Source organism: Girardinichthys multiradiatus, chromosome 3 (genome assembly GCF_021462225.1).
Source record: "Girardinichthys multiradiatus isolate DD_20200921_A chromosome 3, DD_fGirMul_XY1, whole genome shotgun sequence".
Classification (NCBI taxonomy): domain Eukaryota; kingdom Metazoa; phylum Chordata; class Actinopteri; order Cyprinodontiformes; family Goodeidae; genus Girardinichthys; species Girardinichthys multiradiatus.
In genome coordinates this window covers 21,989,530-22,012,631 of record NC_061796.1, presented here as the reverse complement: position 1 = coordinate 22,012,631, position 23,102 = coordinate 21,989,530, and the positions used below count along the sequence as shown (strand labels likewise).

The 23,102-nt window shown below is 41.8% G+C and overlaps 1 protein-coding gene and 1 long non-coding RNA gene across 6 annotated transcripts in view; one reads left to right on the top strand and one right to left on the bottom strand.

Annotated features, from left to right (window-relative positions):
- LOC124866066 (low-density lipoprotein receptor class A domain-containing protein 4-like) overlaps positions 1-23,102 on the bottom strand; it is a 406,571-nt gene that overhangs the window by 56,901 nt on the left and 326,568 nt on the right. The window contains exon 1 of one of the 5 annotated variants that reach the window (XM_047361715.1): positions 3,022-3,108. The exons of the other annotated variants lie outside the window; for them this stretch is intronic. Coding sequence (XP_047217671.1) covers positions 3,022-3,031 — 10 coding nt within the window. The 5' untranslated portion in view covers positions 3,032-3,108. Of the gene's footprint in view, positions 1-3,021; positions 3,109-23,102 lie in introns of those variants that run through there. 5 annotated transcript variants of the gene reach the window in all.
- On the top strand, positions 9,244-10,379 carry LOC124866069. Its single transcript, XR_007037718.1, has 2 exons — positions 9,244-9,783; positions 9,868-10,379. It is a non-coding gene; the product is annotated as an uncharacterized LOC124866069 (long non-coding RNA).

Genomic DNA, 23,102 nt, shown 5'->3' with positions numbered 1-23,102 from the left:
ATATGCATGGTGTGAAGAAATGCCAGGACTGCAATAAGTGTTAGCTAATTATTATTTTGCGTTGGCTCTCTATGCCTTATAATAAATAGATTTTGTTCTGCTTTTTGTTTAAGGCAGCTAAATGTTTTTCAGGTAAAGGGATGGTAAAGTGGTCAAGTCACTGAAAAACTATAACTTGTCTGTTTTGCTGACAAAACAGCAAATCTTCAGCCAGAAGCAACTTTAAACTTAGAAAAGAAAACAGCGCAGTGCGTGTAAAACTGAGTTACCATTCCATAATAGCACCTTGCAGCAACTGAGCAGGAGTCATCCGCTGCAGCAAGTTTTCATCCGATTACTCCATTAATCATCAAAATAATCAATAAAAGGCTCGATAATTAAAATAATTGTTAGCTGTGGCCCTAAACAAGTCGTACCATTATCGCAACATTCAGCAATATAATCACATATCACATCCTTTCCTAATACGTTCAGCCCCGATGTATCTCTAAAGAAATGCTACATATTACTAATTACTTTGACTTTTTTTAAGACATGAAAAAATATGGGGGGGTTTTTCTGCACACCTAAATATTGGTCACACAGTCACAAATGTCTAAAATCTGGTTTTGATTTTATGAGGAAGGATGTTTAGCCTGAAGAAGTAGCTTACTGTGAAGCAACAACTGAAACCCATTCTTTGCCATTCTTGTGTAGAACCTGAACATGTGTTTTAGATTCCTAACTCTGCAGCAAACTTCTTCCACCTAAAGGATGGAGTCAAATCCTCCTCTTCCAGTTGTTTTTTTTCCCTAAATCTCAGGTTACTTTTCCCAGAGTCTCCCAGGATCCGTTACAAAAAACCCCACAATCTGTATGACATCGCCTGATGGAAATAAAAAGGGAATTCACTTAAAAAGGGTTTAAGTGAAACGCCCTCACAGCACTGCTCCACGGGGCAACAGAAAGACGAGGCTGTAGAATGAGTCAATTTTAAATTAAATGACTTCAGAGTGGAAAATGTTTGCAGAACACAGGCTTGTAAATTCACCCAGCGCGTAACAAACGTTCACGAAACCCAGAAACCAGGCATGTAGTTAAAAGCTTCCCCCATCTGACGGGTAAGTGCAAGTTAACGGCCAAGAAAGCGCACCTACAACTGTTCCACTTTGCGACTGCATTATATTACAACTACAATAAGAGCAGAGCAATAGCTATGCAAGAACACTTGTTAAAAGGTTCCTGCCTTTCAGATCCTATATGAACATCCCACCGTGTGGAATGGGGTTCGGCTCCTGGCCGTGACACGGTGTTTGAGCTGTGATCCTCTAATGTTCGAGGACTCTTTCAATTTCCATCTTGTTGAAATAAAAGAGGGAACATACAAGCGAGATGGCTTGCTCTGGTTTAAAGGAAAGAAAGGAGGGAGGGAAAAAAGGAGAGAAGAGACTGACTGTAGCTCTTTTCTTTGGCCAGATAAATCATCAAAGCATGAGATGTATTATTCAGTCCTGCAGAGTCTGCATGACAACACAGCCGACCAACAAGAGCTCTTTTCAAACCAGACGGCCACTACAGTAGGGCAGAGCTATTTCAAACCACTTGTGAATGGAGCTCCCTCCAACTAGTGAAACATTCGGACAGGCAAACTTTGAGAAACCACCAGCCTGGCGTTTATCCTAAAGGACCCGCGTGCATGTAACCCTAAATCCTCTACGGTTTACTTTTCTGTTTAATGTTTACAAAGTACTCAGTCAACACAACTGTGTGACTCTTTTTGAAACCCCCCATCCCTTACCCTCCCACCCTCCATTCATCCCTGGATGAACTAATTAGGCGCCCTGCTGTATTAGTGGATATGTTCCTGCACCAGTTCATGCCCGATTGTGTTTTTTTCCTGGCTAGCAGCACCGTGGACCCACAGAATAGTGGAACACCAGCCCTTCTACTAGACAAACACAAACACACACACACCCACACCCACTTCTTGGTTACAATGTGGCGTCAGCACAACTACACTCAGCTGCCAGATCTAAATCTAATATCCCGCGTTCATCTCATGTTGCCCAGCTCTGGCTTCAGCGCATATGGAAATTACACATCACAGTAATTCTGTCTGTCCATGTCATGTCCATCTCTGTCTGTAGACTGGCAGTGTGTCTGTCAGTCAGTACATACGCCTGTCTGGCTTAGTAGGTGTCTGTGTCTCTCTGTTTATATCTTTGTCGGTACTTGTCTGGCAGACTGGTTATGAATCCGCCCGCCTTGTCTGCTATGTGGTCCTCTCCTGTTTGTTTGCCTTTGTCTGTCAGTGGAGCTGCCACACTGCCAACAGACACTCTGCCCGTCTCTGTGTGACTGTCCTCGGCATTGCTAGCTGCCTGCCTCTCTTCTGAACGCCCTGCCTTGGCCATAAAGAGGAACATCTGCAGTGGATCAAGCAGGCAGCCAGCAGCAGGGCAGAGCTGATAATGATAGTTTCTCTCTGGGCTACTCGGAGAGCAGACATAACATACCATTCCAGCGTTTCCTGTCTGCGCTGACAGGCAAATTATTTAACCCTCTGTGGTCATTTCTCAGAGCATTTGCGCGGCTGGGAAGGCAGAACACGTCAAGGAATACTTCCTAAAAACTACTGTAACTCAGTACAGTACATATAGTAACTTATTTAAACAATTATGAAACTATTTCACCATTTGCGAACTGATGGGGACTGTTAACATTAGAACCACAGTAAGATTTATATTTCGAAAACACGTCCAATAGCTACAGAGGCACTGAAATAAACACGTTGAAAACAGCCACAAAATCTCTGAGGTTCCATGAAGTTAGCCTAAAGTTTGGTCCCGACGGCGAAGGCAAACTGCAGCTCCTTAAGAGGACTTATAGGTTTAACGGGAGGAACTTTCAGCCCACCGCGTAGCTGATTCACAATGTTAGATAAAAATTAAGTGTGATTAAAGAAAACGCATTAAGCACTAAAGTCTCTCGGCAGCTTTTTAAGGTCAGGAGACCGTGAGAGGAGCAGCGAATGTTACTCACATATCTCCATTCCCTGTGGCTGGGAAGCGGTGCAGTTGCAGGAGCAGGTGACATTGGAGTTGCCGGGGCCGCCAGAGGCCGTGGTGTTTGGCATGGGTCTGGGCGGACCGGGACACCGCTCCGGGGGGAGAGCCGCCGCCGCCGCCACCTCCGCCGCCGCCGTCGGGACACCCCGACGGAGAAACAACAGGAGGAGAAACTTCCAGGCAGCGGCAGCGCGTAGTCCGCCGCTACGAGTAAACTCCCCCGACAGCCTTCGCACTTAATGTCACACGTCTCGTCTCACGCCATGTTTCTAACAAGGCGGTTTGGACAGAGAACTGGAAATAAAATTCGGACTCCAGCCATCGCTTAACGCATTCTGGCAACAGCTCTTCTTCGCTTTCCTCTGCTGCTGAGGGCAGCTGTCCTTCCTCTGTTAGTGCGGAACAGACACAGAGAGCTGGGGCTCCGCCCACACCCATCAGACTTTCGCTGCGGCCAATCACATTTCTCCAGGGGAGGGACTCGGTCGCTGAGAAGCCGCTACTTTCAAGAACGCTGAAGAAGTCTAGACCCGTGTGATAATCTGACATGCTCGAAAACTATGAAACGACTAACTGCATTCTTCAATGCTAGGTTCATGTTATTTCAACAAAATGTCTAAAGCATCTAAATGTGTACTGACATTCACCAGTACACAGAGGGAGTATTTGAAAGCACCACCAGGGTAATGCTAGCTCTGTGAGTCTGGGCGAAGGGGCATGTTTTGTGTGTCTTTTTTCCCCCGAAAGTGTAAGCATTTGTATTACTGTGAGTGTGTCAGTGCTTGGGGTTGTGGGAAGGTTGACCTGACAGAAAGCCGGCAGACGACCGGGTCACAAATGACAATGGCTGTGGGAGAGCAGAACAGGGGATGAAGAGGGGGAAGAAGGACTAGTTGGTCTGGTGCGTTATTTAGGGAGGGTGGGGAGAGCGTTTCGGGTTTCAATCCCTTGTTACGCCAGGCCGCAGCCAATGGAGACACTTCTTTTAGGGATCTAACCTTGAGGTGACCCCCTCCTACCCCCACCAATGCTGGTTTTGTGGTTCAGTGGCACATGTGCAGCTGAGAGGGAATGATCCTCACCAAACACAACCCCTGCTAATGTAACAAAAAGTGTACACCTCACACCAAACACACTTTAGTGTGTTAAAGAACAATCAGTGTAGAGTTGTCTGCAGTCCGAAAAACAATAGGCTGTTTAACTCTGAAAAAGGCCCTGGACCAGAAGTTACTCAAGCTGCAGTCCAGAGACAACATGCAGACCCATAGAGGAGTTCGATTGTGGATCTCCAACAAAGAAAGTTTGGTTGGATTTTTACTTCAAACACAATGAAGATACTACATTTGAGTTGTAAACGTGTGGGTGTAGGTCAAGACAGCAGGGGTGGTCAGTGATATGGAGTATATAAATACGGAGGACAGGTTTGCAATAGATAATTGCCATTATCTGAGTATAATCAGAGGACAAACAAAGCTCTGTTCAGAATGATCCAGCAATTTGTAGCAATGTAAAATGTCTCACTGGAAACTTGGGCATAGACTCACCAGCCAAACCTAGTAACACTTTAGACCCTTTTTGCCCTCTAAACTGCCTTAACTCTTCATGGCAGATTCAACAAGGTGTTGGAAACATTCTTTAGAGATTTTGATCAATATTGACATGATACTTCCACACACACGTCCTCTTCAACACATCCCAACGGTGCTGCATTGCAGTGGTTTTAAACGTTTTTAGAACATGTACTACTTCAATGAATACCAGGTTTTCCCAGTACCACCATAGTACCACCAGTTGAATCTTTTTTTTTTTTGCTTTTCTTTTGTTAAAAAATAAATGTTTGATAAATATAGAGAATGTCCATTAAACTCAGAATTAAAAAAAAAATTATAGAGGTTTCTCACCAACCTCCACCTTAAAATCAAATATGGCTGTCATGTGTTTGAAATATAAGTATAGCTGCTGAAAAAAAAAATCTGTTTATCCACACTTGGTAGTTTATGTAACATTACACAAATATGAATGCATAACACGCTGAAACAAAAGTTCTACTTGATAATTTTTTCTACCGGTATTTATCCTGGTAATTTAGTACATACAATAGTAATTAATGACCAAATCTGACTTCTTACTTGTGAGGTAAATGGAACACAGCATAATATGCCCACCATTACTTGTTCTTGGTTAAAATTCGGAGACATATTGAAATATTCTCCACTACACGTCACCTTTGAGTAGTATCTGTTTGAAGCAAAGATAAACGTGCATGAACTACTCATCTTTTTAAATGTATGGGCTTGTTAGCTCCATATTACAATTAATTTGCTTCAAATAGTTGATACCAACATTTCCTTTGAGCACTACTCAAGGCAGTCCAAGTACCATCAGTGGTACTTGGACCACACTCTTAGAAATTTGGTTCTGTTGGATGGAGGTCTGGTGAATGTGGAGTCCACTCAACTCATTGTCATGTGCAGGAAACCAGTTTAAGATTATTTTTTGCTTTGTGACATGAAACACTATCCTACTTGAAGTAACTATCAGAAGATGAGTACACTATGGCCGTAAAATGATGGACATGGTCAGCGGCAATAGTCACGCAGTGGTCAACTGGTGCAATAAGGGCAAAAAAGGGTGCAAAAATTGCTTCATGGCGTTACACCACCACCATAAGCATAAACTGTTAATACCAAGCACTAAATTCATATCGAAAAAATCCTAAACAGCAGGAAGACTGTTGAAATATTAGTGAGACATTGAACGATGTCATCATGGTCAAGCCAAGACAATTCTATTTATATAGCATAATTCATACACAGCATTAAGAACAAGAAATACATTAAAAGAATAACAGTAAAATTTAAACATTACACACAACCCCATGACTGAAGCAAACCTAACACCTCTTTTCATGCTAAGAACACTATCACTGAAGAACTCAGCATGGTGGTGGTACATCATACTGAGTTCTTCATTAGAGGTAGGGAAAGAGGTAAATTCTTGAGGGAGACCTGCTGGGGTCTTCCAGACATTTGAGACTGGGACACAGGTTCATCTTTTGAACTCTGATCGTAATCAACACAATACTGTAGTTTAAGTGAGAATCATTAAATGTCCAAAAAATCACAGTTTTAAGACAAATGATTTTTAATTAAAAATCACTGGTATGATTTGAAGATTGCTGAAGACAATTTTTCCCATCTAACAAGAAGGAGAGAGTAATTTCACATACTTTGGGCTTAGATTTGAGGAAATAAGGAAATGCCACCCAGAGGAGGAGTAACCAAAGGCAATAAAAGGAAATGGAACACTGTGAAAGGGAAACAAGTACAAAAAGTCAAAACATCCAACAGATGTTCATCATTAAGTGCTGCATCACTTGCCAAGTATTACATGCAACCATGAAAAAGAAATGGTCCCTGATTGTAGCTGCCAGGGAACTGCACATTTCTCAATAAGTGCTTGAACACCTTTGGTAAAAGAAAGACAGGCCCATGGAACAATGACAAACTGTTGAAACGGCTGCTAGCTGTCAACATTTTATTGAAGCAACAATCTGACATCCTGCCACTTTGTCAGCCAAAAAAGCAAATACCAAATCCATGCACTTTGCTTTTTTCCATGTCTTTAGGCTGAGGTCACACAAATCCCAGACAAGCTCTCATCCACAGACACATTCGGACAGCCATCGATTCTCCCTCATACAACCCACCTCCATTCCCTCACAAACACTTGCATCAAATACACACAGCCACACAAACACGCACAGTCTGTCTGGAGCGTCAATTCAGTCGCTCAGGGAGCACGTAGGGTGACACCACTAACAGGCCAGACCAGACTAGACAGCCAGCAGACAGATAAATACTAGGCACGGCTGAATACCAAATGCACTCCAGTCTACCAGATCCCCTCCCATCCCCCCGCCTGCAGTCTGCACACACACACATACACACACACACACACACGCGCACAGAGACTCTATGTGCATCCCTTGGGAAGCGTCTGTCTCATCATGTATTTGAGGAACACTAACTTTAGGTTGATGGATTTATCACGCTTGGCACGTGTGCCTGTGTCTATTTTAGGAGCTGTGAGTGGGGTTTCCTTTCTACTGATGCTTATTCAGAAGTTCACTTCAAGCTTTAATGCTTTTGTTTTAGATCCATTCAAATCAAAGCCGCTCATGCAACACAACCTAAAAGATCTACAAATCATTTTTACTGAGTTACAAGCAGACAGGGGGAAAAACAGCAGCATCATGAGGTGTGTATGCTGATGCAGCTACTGATAGTAATAAAATCTAGCTTCATTCAAAGTCACTGGAGGCGTGTCATGTATATGGGTGCATTTAGTTGACCCTACATCTGGCCTGTATTAAGGCTCAAAAAAGGACAAACAAATGCTGGAAGGTTTATATCCGATGTTAGAGAGGGGACTACCAATGCACCAGAAATGACCTCAGGCCCATGTTAGAAAAATAAAAAGCAACACAACTATGCAATTCAATTTCTCCCCCCTTTTCAGTGCAGTTTCACCATCTAGACCTGTGACTTGCGAAGCTGGATATTACTTCATAGCACCACCTTGTGGCTGTTATTGAAGAACTGTGTGTTTACCACACCATCCTGACCATAGTGGATAAACTGCTCCACCTTTCTAGTGGCTGCTCTAGTTCACCTCCCATTTGCTCTATGTTGTGTGCTTTCCTACTGTACTGTGTCTTGAGCAATGGCTTCAGGTTTGAATCAGTAACACACCACCATAAACAGAATATGGTGGAAAACAGAAAACAGGCTTGTTTCATAGAGATATGACAACATTTTAAAATGAGATTTTAAATACTAAACACTGTGGTAAACTTGCTGCATGGAGTGGATGAGGAAGTTACTGAATACTATGATGGGATAGCACCAGACTCTAGAAGTAGTTACATCTTTGCCATAATTCATTCTTAAACCCTTGTGTAAGTCACCATATTTTTCAGAGGTTTACTTAATTAACTTGACAGTATAAGGGGAAAAAAAGGTAAACAAAGGAAGCAAAGATCAGCATAAATGCCAACAGCAAAGACTAACCTTTTATCCATGCTTTAAAATTGCTACTGCAGTTACTAGTTATATTCACATTTATACTAATAGTAATGCAATATGACGTTTAAGTGTTTTTCTTAAGAAAAGGTAAACTTCCTCCATCAGTACTTACAATATGTTCTAATAGATATTTATAGAACTGTGACAATACAGCATATCTGTTGTCCCTCTGAGTTTCAGTGCTGTTAAAAAGCACTTGTTCCCTTACAGATATCTTCTGTTTTTTGTTCTTATATCTCATTAAATTGGTTCAGATTTGATTATTTAGGACCTGGACAACTTGTAACCGATTGAACCACAAATTCTCTACCAGGAAATCCTGAAGGAGAATATCTGGCCATCATCTCATGACCTTAAGCTCAAGCGCACTTAGGTTATGGAGAAGAACAATTATTCAAGGCAAACCTCTAAATGTCTAAAAGAAATGAAGGTTTTAGAGTGGCCAAGTTAAGTATGAGTCTTAAATCTACTTGACTCACTTTAATATGACCTTAAACAGGCAGTTCATGCTCATGCACTCACCAGTGTGGCTGGATTAGAATTGCAAAGAGTGGACCAAGGTTCCTCCAGTGTACAAGTGGCAGTGAATAAACCTAAAATACTGTCATTAAAAGTCCAGTTGTTTGTGATTTAGGGGTTTTGCTTTTTCTGCAGGCCTTATTAAGTAGTCAATTTTTGAAAAGGTGTGGAGGTGCTTATTGGGCAAATAATAACCACATAATAATAATAATAATAATGATAAATAATAATAATAATAATAAACATCAATAAAGCTGATGTAATTGGTATTAATAAAAACAATAATATTAACAACATCAATAATAACAATAAGAAGAGATAAGAAAATGAATGAATAGGGGAAATTTATAAGAAGGATTAAAAAAGTAAAATAAATAAACACCGCATTTAGCGCTCCTGACAACTCCAGTTCCACAGAGACAAGCAAACTGGGTCCTGAAAGGTCTTGGTTTGCTTACTAGGAATTTCCCCCGGGCCTTCATTATCAGGGGCACCAGGGAAACAGGTCTATTGTTGCTAAGGACTTATGCATGAGCTTTTCTTGTTACTATAACAATGCATGACATCTTCCAGAGCACTGGAACCTTCTATGCGGTCTGGCTATGGTTGAACAGGTAATGTAGAAAATCACATAGCTTGTCTGCACCGACCTTCTGGACTCTGGAGCTGCTTCTTCACCTGACTTCTGGAGACAAACAGGTAAGAGGTGGAAATGAAGACGACGCCAACATCTCCTGATTTGGTTGCAGGCTGCATACTTGGCACTCCTCATCGAGCAGCTGGAGATTTAAGGAGCTGTGAATAGACCTAACAGAGTCAAGCCTTGACTATCCCTCTGAATGTTTTTCAACTCCTATAATCATAGTGCGTCTCAGGTTAAAGATTGGTTGTTGGCTTCTACCCTGGGTATTTATTGCAAGAACTCTCCATGACAGACGTCTCTGGGAGGTTTCTCCATGGTCGTCCACAGCGACTTTACCGTCTCTGGCAGCCACTGCCTGCCGCTCTCTGTTCAAACTTCATCTGGATGTCAAGCCTCCATCAATCCGTCGTAATTGAACACCCTTGGAAGGATTACTCACCTCAAAGGAACTCCCACCAGGCTCTTCGGTCAGATGCTACTGTGCGAGGTAAGCCCTTCATTGTCAGTCATTTCAGGTATTACTCTTCTTCAGTTCCCCTGCTCCAACTTAACTATTTCTGCTCCTCTCCAGATGCTGCTGAATCATCTCACAGAAGCCCCCCTAATCATTCTATCCTTCTCTTTTTCATTGTAAAATCCTTTTATCTGATTTTTCTTCTCCTGGTTTGATTTTGCCTATGGGTCAGAAACATTTACGGAAAAATGACACCCCAGTTGCAGAATTTGCTATTACCTATAGCCAGCCCTGTTCTAAACGGAAAATCTTAAAAAAAAAAAAGGCAATGGTTATTGGTGTTGCTAGTGCATTTATTTTCTGTCACACTTTTTCCTTCCACCCAACCTTCAATTCACTTTGATACAGCTATCTGCCAGCTTATTGAGTGCTGCGATCAGACTGTCTGCTGGACAGCTGTCTAGCCAACAGTCTTCCCCATGATTGTGTAGGCCATAACATGACTAACATGTCTGTAATAAAACATCTTATAACATCTTTTGTAATATTCAAATTCCCTGGGAATGAATTTCACAAGCTGCAAATCTTAGTCATCAGCAATAAAAGAAAAAAAAACTGCTTAATATGAATATATGACTCTTCATTTAATGAATCTATATAATATATGAGTTTCCCTTTTTGAACTGGATGTAGGCCTGCAAATAAAATTTAGCCTGTACAACCTTAAGCTGGTTCTATGGATGGAAGTAACCCAGTGGACAATAAACATTTCTAACAGCGGTTTAGTGTATGCCACATCACATTTGCTGCTTCTCGCCCTTGTCTTGCTGCAGAACTGTGTCATATCCTGTCCGCACAGGTGCACCAGCTGTCTGGCTTCCCACCTCTGATATTTCTGCACACAAACACACACCTCTCTTCCATCTCTGTCTTTAAAAAAAAAAAAAAAAACACCCCTCCTTGCCTCTCTTGCTGCCGCAGGCACCACTGCAATGACACTGCAATGACAGCGTTTACCTAAAAGTTGTTTCAGCGTGTTTTTGTATCTGTGTGTGCCAGAGATGGTCAAGCTTGAAAAAAAGAAAGGAGGGGAGAAATGAATGGATGTGTGAATGGGAGAAAGATGGAATAGGAGACATAACCAGGCAGACGGAGAGTTTCAGGTTGAGGACACAGACTGAGTGAATGAATAAATCAAAAGTGGAGCAGAAAAGTAATAGAGGCGATGAGGGAGAATAGGAAATGTAAGAGACAAGTGGAAAGATGAAAAGAAAGGAGGTAAAACAGCAAGAGAGGAAAATAGGAGATGGAAAGATGACAAATGGGGGAAAGTAAGAAAGGAAGAGAAAGAAAGCAGTGAACAAAAGAATAAAACAAAGAGAGAAGAACTTGGAGACACAGACAATGAAGAAGAGTAGATAATCAGCAGGTATTGAGCTCTCTTCACCCCTGCGGTAGGGCCCTGCTGAGCATTGTAATGGGCTGTCTGCCCAGCTGGGACGATGAGCTCATGTCTGGCTTTTAATGCCAATCTCCTAAACTGGCACACGGCGAGGCTCGGTGAGAGCTGACGCAACACTGCACCTCAGCTGCTCAGCCACTGCAAGGAAAGGGTCAGAGCAACGCTGACGAGAGCGATAAGCAGCAGAGAGGGAAAAACAACGGCGAGAGCCACGGAAGACAAAGGTGTGTAGCCGAAGCCACTCACGTCAGAACACCCAATAAGAGCCTCAAACCAGACTGCAGTAATCACAGGGCCACTGAGACGGCAGCTGCAAACATGTGTGTGTGTGTGTGTGTGTGTTTGTGTGTGTGTGTGTAAAAGGGAAGGATAGAGAGATTTAAAAGAGGGAGAGCTAGTGTGTGTGTTTTTATACAGCCATAAACAGCTGTGATTATAGAGTGTGGATGGGATAGCTTATAGCTTCCTGCTGTTAGGAGGACATAGATTGCTGAACACATACCAGCATACAGAAGGAAACACAACATACACACACCAATTCAAGAGTGCACACATGCATGTGTGTATGTGGGTGTGTGGTTGTGTTGTCCTTTGATGTCTTTTAAAATGTCCAAATTTAAACTAGTATGCAATTGGGCAGAAAGCTGATGTACTTGCAAAGTAGAGGCTTTATTGAACAACAGTGCTTGTGAGGTTTGCCTGAAGCATTACGGCCCCAATGCAAGTGTTTGCCTTTACTCTATGTGACAGTTATTCTCAATGCAGGCATTCTGAGCAGCCATTATCAATGTTTCTCTTGTCCCCAGGTTTGCTGCTCAGGCAGTGGACTCAGTGGAGCAGTGCCTTCAATCCAGGAAGCATCTAAAGCCCAATCAAACAAGGAAAGCTGCATCTACTTCCGTCCTGTTTAGAGAGTTAAAAGTTAAAAACAGAAAAATTATAATTCTATTAGTCATTAAATAGTTAGTAACTTCACCAGATGTTTCTAAATCTATTGACTCCAACAAACATTTTGACTTCTGTTCTTTAGCTTTCTAATTGTTTATACACCCACAGCTGTCCCCTTTTTCCAATGAAAGGGACTCTTGATGCTTTCAGCATACCAGGACATTTTGGAATATTTCAGGCTGAACAACTTTGTGGGAATAGTCTGGGGATGGCTCCTTCCTGTTCCAACCTGAGAGTGCAGCACTGCATAAAAAGCAAGGTCCTTAAAGATGAGTGTAGTTGGTGTGGATTAACTTAACTGGCCTGCACAAAGATCTGAGCTCAACCAGAGAGAACACCTTTACGGACACTGCGAGTCCGGCCTCTCGTCCAACATCAGTTTCTGTCCTCACTAAGGTGCTTCTGGAAGAATGTTCAAAAATGATCACAAACATACTGCTAAACCTTCCCAGAAGAGTTTAGGCTATTATAGCTGCCAAGAGTGGGCTGCTTTTAAACATATGGATTGAGAAACAGCCCACAGGCTTGTATGTTAATGAACAGTCACTACCACATACTGTAAATATCAAAGGGAACTCAGAAGGAGAAACAAACAGCAGATAGAAAACAGCAGAACAGATTTTCTCTCCCCAATAGTTTTAGTTCAAATAGATGTATTTGGCCCCATTTTGCCCTTACTACTATGTCTTAGGTACCAGTAGATGTGCTGTGTTTTTCAGTTTCATTCAGACTCATGGTCTTCTGTGTAGTCACACAAATGAACCAGCTACGGCGACAAGATGCAAAGTGGTGTGAAAAATGGTTAGTGTGTTCAGTTATTTTTAAATTGGCTTGACAGCTGACACTTACTCATCAATTATGAACAGTGTTGGGAATGTTACTTTCAAAAGTAACTAGTTATAGTTGCTAGGTACTTCTCCCAAAAAGTAAGTGAGTTAGTAATTCAGTTACTGTACATCAAAGTAACTAGTTATTAGGCAAAGTAACTATTCAGTTACTTTTCAGAATCTAAAATGATGTTACAAGTTGCTGACCAGAAAAATCAAGTGTTTTCTGTTTGCATGGTGTAGGATGGTCGGGGCTCGCGTTGACCGCAGCAGGGCTCGGGCAGTTAGCCACAAGTGTTGTGAAAGGGTGAGATGATGCTATTTCCTTGAAGAGCTTTAAAAAATACTCACTGCAGCTGCGGGAGAAAAGCAGATCTCTCCGTTGCAGCAGACTGTGATTTTATTAAATTCTGCTTATTGAGTTGCTGTAATGTGTCATGTTACATTGTAAACATCATAACGGCGTTACGGAAATTAGAAAAGTAAATTGTTAGATTACTTTGTTACCGAAAGAGTAACACAGTTACTAATGCCGTTATTTTGTAACGCTGTTACTCCCAACACTACTCGTGACAGCACTAATGACAACTGATTTTTCATCATCATATAAATACGGTGAGAAGCTCACAGAGAGGGGTCTTCCTGGTGTATGCCACTGCCCCTGGACACTTACCTAGAGCTACCTTCTGTCCTCTCATCATGACCAGCCAGATGATGCTCCTGTGCAAACCTTCAGATAGTGTTTTACTGGTGAGTCAGTTAGTCTTGGTTGACCTAAAGGACTACATCACTGCTGCAGCCACAAACTCTTTGAGATTTTGTCATTTTTAACCCATCTTTTCTAAGCTTCCCTTCCATCTTTTTCCCTATAATTATTCACAATTACTCTCAATTTTTAATGGTTTAAAACCTAATGGCTTCAAACTCCAGATTATGGTCTACAGAAGCAAGGAATGTTTTCTTTATTGACCATAGATTCTACCTGCAAGATTAACTCTCTTAAATTTCTACCCCAGAGGAAAATAGATTATGAGTTTGGTTTAAGGACTCATAACGTTTGTTGCTGTAACTTACAATCAGCCCACTGTAGATTTCACAAGGTCAGAGGTCAGCACTAACTTCAGCCTGTGTTTCCACCTGTGCCAACACACAGGCTCACACTTGTGGCCCACTCTTAAAGAAGCCATGTCTCCTACTGTTGCTGAGTATTATGACTCGGTCAGTGTTGGTAATGAATCTGACAGGCTGATGGCCCTGGGCTGGACGATAGTTCTGGACCTCTCCAGGGTGGGCATATTGCTAGTCCGCCCCTGGTCCCACTATTGTGGCAAGGAGGGGTCTCCGGCCTGGGTTAAAAGAGTCTTTAAATATAGCACAATTTCTTCCAGTGAATAGTAACTACAATTAAAGGAACTGGTACAGATACAGTTAAGACTGGCTTATTACATTACAAATTTATTTTCCTTTAACCAAGAAGTTTGTTTCTTATAAAAAATGAGACAGGTATCTCCCAGAAAACAATTAAAAAAACTATTTATCTGTTTTTCTTTACAATGTCTCAAAAATGGCAAGTCAAAAATTATTTATATCCTTCTGAATAATCAATGGAAAAATGTGTATTGGCATCAAAGCAATCAATTCAATTCAGTACAGTTCAAAAATATTCATCCCAAAAAGAAAATAAATAATCAATCAAATAAAACAATAATCAAACAATCAAATCCTGTTGCATGTTTCCACTTTGAGATGATTTAAGGTAAGTATGGCTTCTTTTCCATCAGGAATCTCCAGGTCCCTCCACAAATTCTCTATTTGATTCAGGTTGGAACTCTAGCTAGGTCATAATTCTAAGGTGTTAGGTTTTCATTTTCTTTGATGTACTTAATTAGACCATTTCTTTGCAGTTTATTATGTTGTTTAAGCTTGCTTAAGTTATTTTCCTCATGCTTATTATTGTTAGAGGTTTTCCTCATTAGTTTGTTCTTTTGTGTTTTAGTGTTCTTTATACATCTAGAGTGATTTTCCTGTCAGATTTCCATTGGATACTTCCCTGAGTAACTTTATGTTTCTGCTCCATTCATGTTAGTTACTCTCCCTTCTTCAGCTGCTCTGCCTTCTTCTCTCTGCCTCAGCTGCAACTCATTTCCTCTGATTAGCTCATCTGGTTTGCCTGTCCTTCCTCTACCTCTGCCTCAGTATACGTTCTCTTTGTTCCTCGTTGGATTTTTCTGTTTCCTCTGTCCTCTGCCAAGCTCCTCATCTCTGCCTTTTTTGTCTTCCATGCTCAGTCCAGTCCACTTCCTCAGATGTATGTCTGTTCTCCATTTTTAAGACCATTTTGTAAGTTCTCATCATTTTATTACTTGTACTTCACCCTCTGTTCTGCTCTGCACTTGAGACCTTCCATACTAAAACATGATAAGGTGAAGGTCTTTAAAACATTATTATTGCTTCCAGTCATAAGAAACCTGTTGATAAAATCTAAAAACTACATGAACCCTAAAACTGGCAGGTAAATAACTGTATAAATTTCCCCAACAACTAGGACTGAACTTTGTTGTCTGCCCTCATGCTTATCATCAGTCATGTACTTATTAGCAATGTCTGCCAACCATCTTCTCTTCCAGTTTAATCACATAGCGCACAGCTATTACTTTTGCAATGTCACGTTTTCCTAATTAAAAAAGGTAATTATCCGTTCTTGAGCTCACATATTTTGATAGCAGTACATTGTATTTTGTTTATCAGCACCCAATATCCTTCAGTGGCATTTAAAAAGAACAATAATTAACTGTGTTCAGCTGTTGCATTTTATGCAACAAAATTTGTTGAATTGAAGTTTTTACAGACAATAATTTTACTTTGAATATAATAATTAATTTGTTTTAAATCAATGTAATCTTACTTTTCATCCTTTCTACTGACATATTATGAATATGATAAGAGTCCTCTGTGACCATACATTGCCTAGATAAATTCTTAATTTATAACAAGGTAATCTTGCCTTCATGCATCAGCTCTCATTCAGTTGAAACCAACTGAGGCATTTGACCAGGATGATGATTGTTATATTTAGAGGAAGATGGGGGATGCTTGCAAGCCTGAGAACACCATCCCGACAGTGAAGAACAAGACTGACAGTATCATGGAGCAACTAGTGCAACTTTACAACATAGATGGCGTCATAAGGAAAGGATGTTGTGGGGATATACTAAAGCAACAACTGTCAGTGCTTGGGCACAAATGGGTATTCCAAATACGGCAAAAACATATGGCCAAATTACATACAAACTGGCTTAAGAAGAATCAAATCAGTGTAACCAACAAAGACCTGATTTTAACATTTCAGCAAACTATTGTGGTACAAGTTTGGAAGGTATCAAATACATTTTAAATGGCAATTTTAACAGATTTGAAGGAAACGTATGTAAACTCGACTTTCTGTGTGTCTAGTAATCTCAAATAAATTCCCTATATCGTTATTATGGCAGTCAGCAAATAGATCTAAAATAGCAAAGGTTTTGTCTGATGTAATCTCAGAGAGTGAGGAGAAAGAAAGGGTTATGTGTCTTTTTTAATACAGTGTATGTAAATATCTGGAATCAACTGCTCATCTGAGAATGGTGCAAAATACAGTCAACTACTAGCTATGAGGGCAGCAGGTGTGGAACAGATGGACACTCGTGCGAATATGTAACCAGAGTCTGAAAACTTCAAGCTCTCTTCATCTCTGCCTGCCCAGCCTCAACATACACAGCACTAAACCTCCGAATGCCGAGGAATATAACAACAACACTACATTAGGTAAGAGATGCTGGACTCAGAGCAACAGCTAACAGATGGATAGTAGAGGGAACATGTTGCAGCACCCCAGACCTGGTACCACCCTAGCAGAACTTTGTGACATGTAGGTTAGCACGACCCATGTGCTAACACTGCCTACACTAACACAGCTGATTCCATTTGGTTCAATAACTGGTATCATACCACATGGCTTTATTACTTCTTGCATTGGCAATACAGCTCATAAACATCAACCTGTGACTGCGTGCACCAGCCCAGCCAGTGCTTCATCAATGCCAGCATCAAGCTCCATGGCAGGACAAAGAAGGAAACAGCCTGTATCAGCAAACATCCCTGCTTCACAGCTTGGATGGCTAGAGTAGGTGCCACACCCCACCCACCAACCCCACCCCCTTCCCCAGCTTTCTGTTGCGGTGGTAGCAAGCAGGACTATGGGGAGTCAACAGATCATCCCACAACAGCTTGTAACCACAGCGTTGACTGCTGAGGTGCTAAAACCGAAAGCAAGCCTCCACAACAACATTAACACTGCATCAAGTCAACAGTGACAAATAAACCGTCTGACAGGGTGGAATAAGCAACTAAAATTATGCTTATTTCATCCATGTCTCCATATGCGAAGAAGGCTGACAGACGCCAACACGCTTGGCCATAACCTGACGAGACTGTAACATCTTGTTCAAAACAGAAAAATGTCTTAGATGTAAATATTCAATATGGAGGTTTATTCATAAACTCCTGATTTAGGAGATAAAGATAAAGGAATATTATAGTGGTTTGAGCCTCTGTTGGAGTTAGGAAGCCAACTCAAGATATAAAAGGGACTTGGATTGTTATCATGGGCTATATCATAAGGTTTACACTGCAAAACTCTACACAACAAAACATTCAATATTTTACAGAGAATGCAACGACAGTCCACAAAACTGTAGGTTTGATCCTAATGAGACAAAGGTGGACACTGCTCTCAATGGCAAAAACAGTTAAGCACCAAAAAAGACTGGACATAATTTAGCAAACATGTAAACCAGCAGTGGGTATGTACACGATTAGGTTTGCTACATGATAGTATATCTAGAATGGTATCAGAAGACATACATGGGTAAATAAGTATTGAACACATTAACATTTTTTACAGTTTAAATACTTCTTCTAGGGTCACTGACATAACATTCATAGCAGATGAACTGGGAAAAAAGACATGTTCAATGCTTATTTTACCTGCTCCTTGTTATTTTGTACCCGCACCTATTTGCACCTTTGGAATTATGGTCATTTCATACCTGACTTTTTTCAAAATGGTGCCAACTACCACTGGATGTTTTGTACCAACCATGCAGCAATTCGTAACTGCCAGGAGGATGTTTCCTTTCCACTTTCCTTACAGAGAATGTATAGTTCTTTATGTACTACTTATATGTAAGGAAATGTGGACATTATTATTTCTCCAACAAACATCTACCAGTGGGAAGTCACTTAGAACTATTCTGCTTTGATCATGGGTTCAAATCTATCATAGTTGGTAACGGTCAAATGGAATAAATGGGTACTGAACTCAAAATACATATCAGAATAGATTGCAATTCTACGTTTATGGGTAATAAAATACAATAAAATTATTACTTGTGTTTTTTTAGTATTTGTATGACCCTTTATATTCACAATTCATGAAAATACTTGACACAAAGAATAAACTGACACCATAGTTTAAAGACTTGGAAAATAAATGGTTTATTTAGAGGTATAAAATTCAGTTAAAAATTAATGAATTAGCAATATGTAGATACAAAACAAAGGTATGAAATGTTAAAAATTGCAAAGAGCTCCTCAATAGAAGCCTTGACTTAAAGGCCATGAGTCTATTGCTTCAGTCCTGATCCTACCACATAGACTATATCACCTAACGTATTTGTCTGTTTAGTTTTACATGTACATGAACTTTGATTACATCTTATTCTTAATCTATAAGGTCCAATTTGTTGATAGACCCACCACCGTCAGCAATAGCAACTTTAAAGTGAAACCAAATGCAAATCCAACTACTCACTTGCCACAGGTGTGCATGTGTCTGAGTGAGAGGGTTTTATACCCGAACGCGGGGCTGTGACATAAACATCGACCAAGCTGTACCGTTTGCACCCAACAATAAATTCAAATACAAGAGCCACCATTGAACCCAAAGAGGGCAGCACTAAGATGATTTTAGGCCAAATATTACAGAATTAATGAAGTTACAGCAAGACGGCACCCTTAAGGCTCAATTCATACAGTTTATCTGAAAAAGTTAGGTTTAGTTACTTGTTAACTGCGGGCTGGAAAAACATTGGTCACTTCAATGGCACTCCCCCAGCATCAGTGATATGGTAAGATGTGGGTTTAACAACTAAGGCTGAGTTGTACACATGTCAGCAAATGCAGCTGCATTTTCTGTTATTGCGCATTAGTTCATGTAGGAGTACTTTTAAAAGTCTGTCATAAATACTTTTAATTTCATTTGAACCTTGTGATTTAAATTTGTCATTGTAACTTAGTGTTCATTTTTAGTGTATACCTTTTGAATAATTTTGTATTGTTTTTCATTTTGTCAAAAGAAAACAATCTTTAATAAAAATAAAAATAAAAACTATTGAAGACTCTGAAACTTTAAATGTTTTTTCTGGTAAGTAAAAATATAAATTTGTTAAAACAAATCAAGACAAATGGTCTAGTATAGTTTTTTTTTCTATAATAGTACAACATCACATTTTTAAAGTCAGTCATTGGTTTTTATTTTGGTGTTCCCCCGCTGTGAAAAATGTCTGGGAGCACCACTGGATTCAGATTTTTGTAGACGAGCCTATCAATGACCATTCACACCTATAAAATCCATTTAGACAGATCAGGTTTCAATTACATGCTTTACATACAAATGATCAGGTAGCCACATCACACAGTGGGATGACAGCTGAGCAATAAATAGGACATCAACAAAGCTGGGATTCATCAGAGTCCATTTTTTTTTTTTAGCAATTTTGACTTTAAACTCTTTATGAGAATAATCATGTAGCTTTACAGAAACAATCCAAAAGAGATCAATTATCCAAAAACACGCCAGAGTTCAGTGTGTAAAACAGCTGACGGCTCATTGCTGCACCTCTGTTGTCTTATGTACAGTGTGCTTCAACACAGTGAGTCAACATTCCACATGTAAGGATATTAAGGGACATTAAGTCTGTTTTTTAAGATTTTCTTTGCGGCACTAGTGGCCTCTATTTTTTGGTGTTTGAAAGTAGGCAGACAGGAGGTGGGGTAAGGAGAGGGAGAGGACATGCTGCACAGTGAGTGAGGGCAATGTGAGTGCGCTCAATGGCACTAAGAAGGAGGGTATTTTATTACCCTATCCTCTGGTGCCTGCTCCCACACTTAAGGGTTAAGTTGCATGTAGACATTTAGGGTTCTGGGTGGGGTGTGTGTGTGTGTGTGTGTGTATGTGGGGGAGGGGGGGGGGGTCAGGCCCTCTTTCCCCCTCTTTCTTTTTAAATGCACACTACAACAACACGCAGCGTGCCTTCTGGTTGGGATCTGGGCTGGGGTTGAGGTTCGGGTCTTGGGGGTTGTCTGGTGTCGTGGAGATCGGTCCCTGTCTGTCTTCGGTGCCTGGTCTGTCGGTTGGGGAGGCGTCGAGGGGCTCTTGGCCGGGTGGTGTGCAGTGTTGAGTGAGATGTGGCTTTGCTTTGATGGTACGGTGGGGTGTGCCATGCGGGAGGGTGGGTGGCCGGCATCTTGGGGCTCCTCTGGGGTTTGGGTGTGGGGTTGGCATGGTGGCCGGTCCTTGGCGTGCTGTATTGGCCTTCCTCCAATGCTTCCTTCTGTAGCTTTTGCCCCTGGCTGGGTGCAGGGCTACAGTTAGTGGTCAGGTGGGTGGGGCTGTGGAGCATGTCTTGTGCCCGGACTGGGGCGGCAGATGAGATGTGCTTGGCCCTGAGCAATTGGCCTGTTTCTACCTGGGCCATCGTTTCAGTGGCAGTGATGTGGTGTGTCTGTGTGCGGGAGCGGGGTGGGGGACGCCGGCCTCGAGTGCTTGCCGCTGGCCGGGGACCTCCTGCTAGGTGAGTTTGTCCCATCTTGGTGTGGGGTCGGGGGCTCTGTTGTGAGCTCGATGCTCGACGGTGTCTGCCCTGTTGCGCCTGTGGGTGGGGGCTGGGACAGCATTGCGTGGGGCCCTTACCTTGTTGCGGCGTGCTGTGTGGTGGGGGACGCGGCAGGAGTGCTTGGAGCATGGCTGTGTGTTGAGGTTGCGCTGTGTGGGTGTTGCTTCGTCGGCCTTTCGGGGATGTAGCTCTCCTGTGGGAGGGTGCCTATGTGCTGTTGGGGGTGATTCATGGCGTTTGGGTTCAGAGGTATGTGTTCGATATCTGTGTCCTGGTTGGGGGTGGCCCAATGGGGAAATTCATGTCGGATTTATTGGGGGTGGAAGGCTCATGGGCTTGGGATCGGAACTCATTGGAGGTTGGGACTATTTTATTCTGTGGCGGCTCTGGTTGGCGGGCTTATTTGGACCATGTAGACCCCTCTTTTGTACGTGGCCCCCTCCCCGGATGAGGATGGGGGTGGTTGGGGACTGGGGCCGGGGCAGAAGGTCGAGGTCCGGGCCAGGGTCGCTCAGGTTCAGGCACGAGCCCGGGCTAGCCCAGACCAGGTTCAGGTGCTGGGGCGGTCTGCCTGTCTCCACCCCCAGAGGGAAGAGGATCCACCTCCTGGGTCCAGGGTAAGATTGTCCCCATGTGGTATCGGCACCTGGACCTGGGAGTATAGAGTATGTATGGGGAGTGTGAGTGAATTCAAAAGTACTGTACACCTTTCGGTAAAAAGGCTGGTAATACAAACATTTCTGCAGGTGTAGAAGCAAGCAGGGTGTTATCTTGTAATCTCTTCATCCTTCTTTCTTTCCTCCATTCTATTCTCCTTCTCTCCCCTTTTCCTCTTTGCCCCCCTTTCTCTCTTTCGTGCGTCTTTTTTTTCCTTTCCATTTCTGTCTCCGTTTCCGTAACAATTGAAATAATCCCAAAGCAGTTTCTAATAAAGTTTCTTTTCATGAATATCAAGGAGAGCTTTAAAGCATTAGCTGTAATGCTTCACTTGTGAAAGTAAACCTGTTGGGCTTTTCTTGGCACCCAGACAACAATTTTGAGTGCTACTCTGCCGGACAGGACACGTTAAAAAAACAAAAAAAACAAAAAAAACAAAAAAGACATGCTGCACAGGTCGCCTCAAATGGTACTTAAACTAGGGACAGCTGCGTCAAGGACTAAAGACTCCATATTGGGGTCACCTGCTCTACCCCCACACCATGCGCTGAGCCCATTAAGTCATTTTAATATAGTGATTGTGGTGAATGTGGCACATTAAATCATGTCCAAAACTGTAAAAAACAAACTGAATTTTCAGTAAAAAAAAAAAAAAAAAAAAAATCAGCCACCACTGATATCTACTAACCAATAAATTCTGTCTTGTGAAATGAACTTTTTCCTTGAGGAGGATTCCAACATGTAAACAGTTGCATGAGTAGATATCTCAACTAATGCAGGTGGAGGTATCCCAGACCATCTCTGAAGGTGATCTGAAGGAAACTGCATGTTGAATACTATCATCCATCCATCCATCCCCACAGGATTGTATGGGGACTGGTTCCTATCTCTAGTGATCATTGGGCGTGAGGCAGGGTATACCCTAGACAGGTCACCAGACCATCAGAGGGCAACAGAGGACAACCAACCTGCACGCACACACTTATATGTGAGGGCAGTTAAGAGTGTTCAACTGACCTAAGAATAATGTTTTTGGACAGTAAGTGGAAGTACACAGAGAGAACCCATGCATGCACAGGGAGAACATGCAAACTCCATGCAGACCCCAGGCTGGGATTTGAACACTGGACCTTCTTGCACCAAGGCAACAGGGCCACCGTGCAGCACCATGTGCTATTTCTTCTTAAAAAGCAACATATATCTGTGTGTCATTATCAGGATCACCTACTGTACAGTTACTTCACTTTCTGTTAGCGTAAATGTTAGCATGCTAAGTTATGTTTTTGACTAATTCCTTGTTTTAGTGAGATGGTACAAGAGCAAACCAATGTAGCCAAAAAAGCTTGGAACAACATATAATTATGTCACCTTAATCATTGTCCCATTTAAATCATTTAGGTGTGTTCCTCTGGTCTGTAAGGGCCAGTAGTGCTGACATTTTAAATCCACACTCATGAGCATCAATAAGTCTTGCTGTTTTTACTCTTGTAGAGTCCTGATGTCAAAATTATGAAGTAAGTATGA